The 3,519-nt window shown below is 29.6% G+C and overlaps 1 protein-coding gene across 1 annotated transcript in view; it reads right to left on the bottom strand.

The window, feature by feature from the left end:
- Nucleotides 1–3,519, bottom strand: part of LOC106883044 (probable ubiquitin carboxyl-terminal hydrolase FAF-X) — a gene marked incomplete at its 3' end in the record, with an annotated part of 154,147 nt that overhangs the window by 60,914 nt on the left and 89,714 nt on the right. Inside the window, exon 18 of the mRNA XM_052970921.1 lies at nucleotides 2,680–2,731. Within this exon, the coding sequence (XP_052826881.1) occupies nucleotides 2,680–2,731 (52 nt within the window). The remainder of the gene's footprint in view (nucleotides 1–2,679; nucleotides 2,732–3,519) is intronic.

Below are 3,519 nucleotides of genomic sequence, written 5' to 3'. Positions count from 1 at the left end.
TTATCGAAATAAGACAATTTTTTACATGAAATAAATTCGAATATAAAATTTTTTTTTCTGTTCTATAACACAAAATAGATAAGTATACGAAGTTTGAAAGTCTTTCGGTACCAAAAACACTACATAAAACATAAATGAAAACTGGTGCCCCCGTTTTGAACAAGATCCCATTATCTTTTATATAACTAAATCACAAATCCGATTAAATTTTACTGGTATTTCTAAAAATAATGATTATAGAGATTCCAATTTAGCTTGTAATGAAAACTAATTACAATACCGTGACTAAATAACACCAAGTAATGAAAGATCTAATTTTGAAAACAAAAAAAAAATTTGATGCCATGAAGTGTGAAATTCCCATACGAGAAAAAAAAAATAGAAATTGGTCATTTAAATTAATCATCTTTGCTAATATCATGTCACCTCAGCTGCTAATGTTTTAAACAAGTGTTCAAAAGTTTGTTAACATAAATCAAGGTCTTTCAACGAAAAACTATACTGCTTACAAGAAGGGGATGTTATAAGATAATTAGAATAAAAACCATTAAAGAGAAACAATTGAGAAAAATATAAGAACACTGATTTTTGAAGAGTTTATTAATAACAAAATAAAGATTTGGTTTTAGTTATGGACAACAAAAAAAAATGAAAAAGACATGATAAAACATTTTACTTATAAGAAGCAATTTAAAAATTTAGTATTGTAAGGAATTAGTTTTGGGTATATTTCTATCTGCCATTATGTACTGGCGAAGGCCAAAACATAGGGAAGAGTTCTTTTCCAAAATAACTTTCAAACAAAAAAATTAAAATAAATCTTTAATGAATTAAATTTATGATTACTATAAATACAAAAATATCATTTCTGATCTCAATTTAAAACAAATTTGGCAGCAACAATTGGATAAGACAGCTGTAAAAAGGATATTAGAAATAAAATTCAGTTCTAAAGGACTGTAAAACACAGCCTGTCTCTCATAAGGAAAGGCTTATTCTTGATGACATCACTGCATTTCTTAACATACTAAAATCAATAGCCAACTCCACTCCATAAAGTGGCCAACACTGTCAAATTATAAAAGGCTACAATAAGTAAGACATGTTCCAATTAAAAATATTCAAACAATACTAAATTTGGATATTTATTCAAAAGAGCTTTTTATCTACAAATATAAAGCTCAAATTTTCTTATAAAAAGAAAGCAAACTTTTAAAAACAAATGAAAATTTAAACAGAATAATGTCAAAACAGAAACATACCATTAAAAGATGGTGCTTCAACAATGTCACCTTCCTAGAAATAGCAACCAAATCTCCCTCAAATTACACCTATCTTTAAAAAGAAGGCATTATGTGGTCCTAGAAACACTAAGTTTGAATAAAAGACGAGATGGTCATGGCTGGAATACCTTTGGTCTTATCAATCAAGAAGCAAAACTTAAAGAAAATTACAGAGGCAGGAGATAGTCAAGATCAAATGATAGAAAAATAAAGCTTTATGTAGGAAGGAGCAAGTAGAATTTTCAACCTCAGCTTGAAAATTGAAACCAAAGGAAAGATAACTGCAAGATTTTCACACATGTAAAACCTGGAAAAAGATACCCTTAAGTAAGAAACAGACCCAATAAGCTGAGTATGGGATTTAACCAGTGAAACACTTGAGTAACTCTTCATTGGATGTTTGTTCCAAGACATGTATTTTTATACAACAGGTAGAAAATACTCTAGATCTATGCTGACCTGAGGCCCAACAACAAGCTAAATAACTTTAAAAAGATATAATTACAAACCAAAATAAATTTAAATGGATATGATCACAAACCAGGATAAATTGTTGAAAATTGTTGTAAGAAATGGCTGGGCTAACACAGAAAGATACTAAATAACCAACCTAACATAAAACATGATCAGGAAAATCGATATGTTGCCCTTCAGAAAGGAATAACTCTTTGAAAGAGTCAAGGACAATTTGGTGGGGATTTAAGAATATATTTTCACTATCTCTATTCTTTGCATTAGAATATGTCAGATTTTCAACTTCATGTACGTTTTTTTTTTTTTTTTAAACTTTTTAATGATAAAAGAAATGCTGTAATATTTTCTGACTGCTACAAAAAGGGAATCAAAGCCAGTTATAGGTTAGTTTTGTAGTAACTAGTCCCCTTCACTTACACTCAACTATATCAATTTTATTTTCCTTCCTCCTTACAAAGTTTTATGCATATTTTCAAATCACCACAGATTTGTAATTTTAAAAGAAGAATGCAATTTTTTTTCCTATTTTAAGCTTCAATACAAGAACCAGATAAACAATCTTAGTGAGGAAATTAATGCCCAAACATTAAAACCAAGTAAATGCTATGCTTACAATGAATAAACTAGCATTGAATGGGTCTATACAAAAACATATCTCTATACCCTCATTGTGTTATTTTATCAATATGGATTGATGTTTGTTTCAAGTTTTAGTCTACACTACATGCTCTCTATTAGCAGTAGTAGTTCTACTACTAATTTACAGTATGTGTCTTAAATTTCCAGTTTTCTGCTAACAGTTGAGTGCATTGAGTTGGCAAAGTAGTATCAAATTAATAAGATTAGTTTTCAGTAAGTATTGTTGAAGATTATATATTTCATATACTACCATAATGAAATGAAAACATACAAGGTATAATACCTGCTTGGCTTGAATTTCACATAACCAAAGTTGACCATCTTTCAGTAAAAACCTTTAAAAATAAAAATACATTTAAAAAGAGGGGAAAAAATACATTACAGAGAACAAAGTGCTTAAAGTTTTAACACAAAGTATCTTAGATTAACCATTTTGATACCAATTCACTTGAGACTGCCCTGGTTCTACGACACAAACTTCTTGCTTTAAAATGGTCTAAATTAAAACCTGCAATCAAAATTTCATGTTAATTTGTTCCAGACACCAACTGAATAATGATAAAGTTATTTTACTACATCCTTCTTTATTTCAAAACTTAACTGAAACATAGGCAGCGTATTTCAATAGAAATGGGGTATCAAAAGGGTTAAAAAGATTAAATATTTAACATAAGTCACAGATGATTTTTAACTGCTACTGATAAAGCATTCAAAAAGAAAAAAGAAAAAAAATTAAACACTGGATCTGAAAATATTGCTTTTCATATAAAAAGTAATTTAAAATGACTGAAAAAGTAAACTAAACTACAACCACAAAAACAACAATGTAGGTAACATCACAGGACACTTCAACAAAATGAGCCAACTGGGTTGGTAAAATGTTAGGGATGGTGGCAAGGAGAGAAATAAGCATAGCAGTCTTGGATCAGGAGAGAATAATATAATCAGCAATTCCAGGGAAGTAGTGACTCTAAAAGAAAACAGCTCAATGGTCAGTGCTTTACAGTATCAAGTCTTGCCCACCAGCTGGACTGTGACTTCTCTTCACAATGTAGTTTGTGTGTGTGTGTGTGTGTGTGTATTTGTGTGAGTGTGTGCATGCACATGCAAAGTGAGAAAAAGA

The sequence above is a fragment of the Octopus bimaculoides genome, chromosome 9 (genome assembly GCF_001194135.2).
Source record: "Octopus bimaculoides isolate UCB-OBI-ISO-001 chromosome 9, ASM119413v2, whole genome shotgun sequence".
NCBI classification, from domain to species: domain Eukaryota; kingdom Metazoa; phylum Mollusca; class Cephalopoda; order Octopoda; family Octopodidae; genus Octopus; species Octopus bimaculoides.
This window is presented reverse-complemented; position numbering and strand designations above follow the sequence as displayed.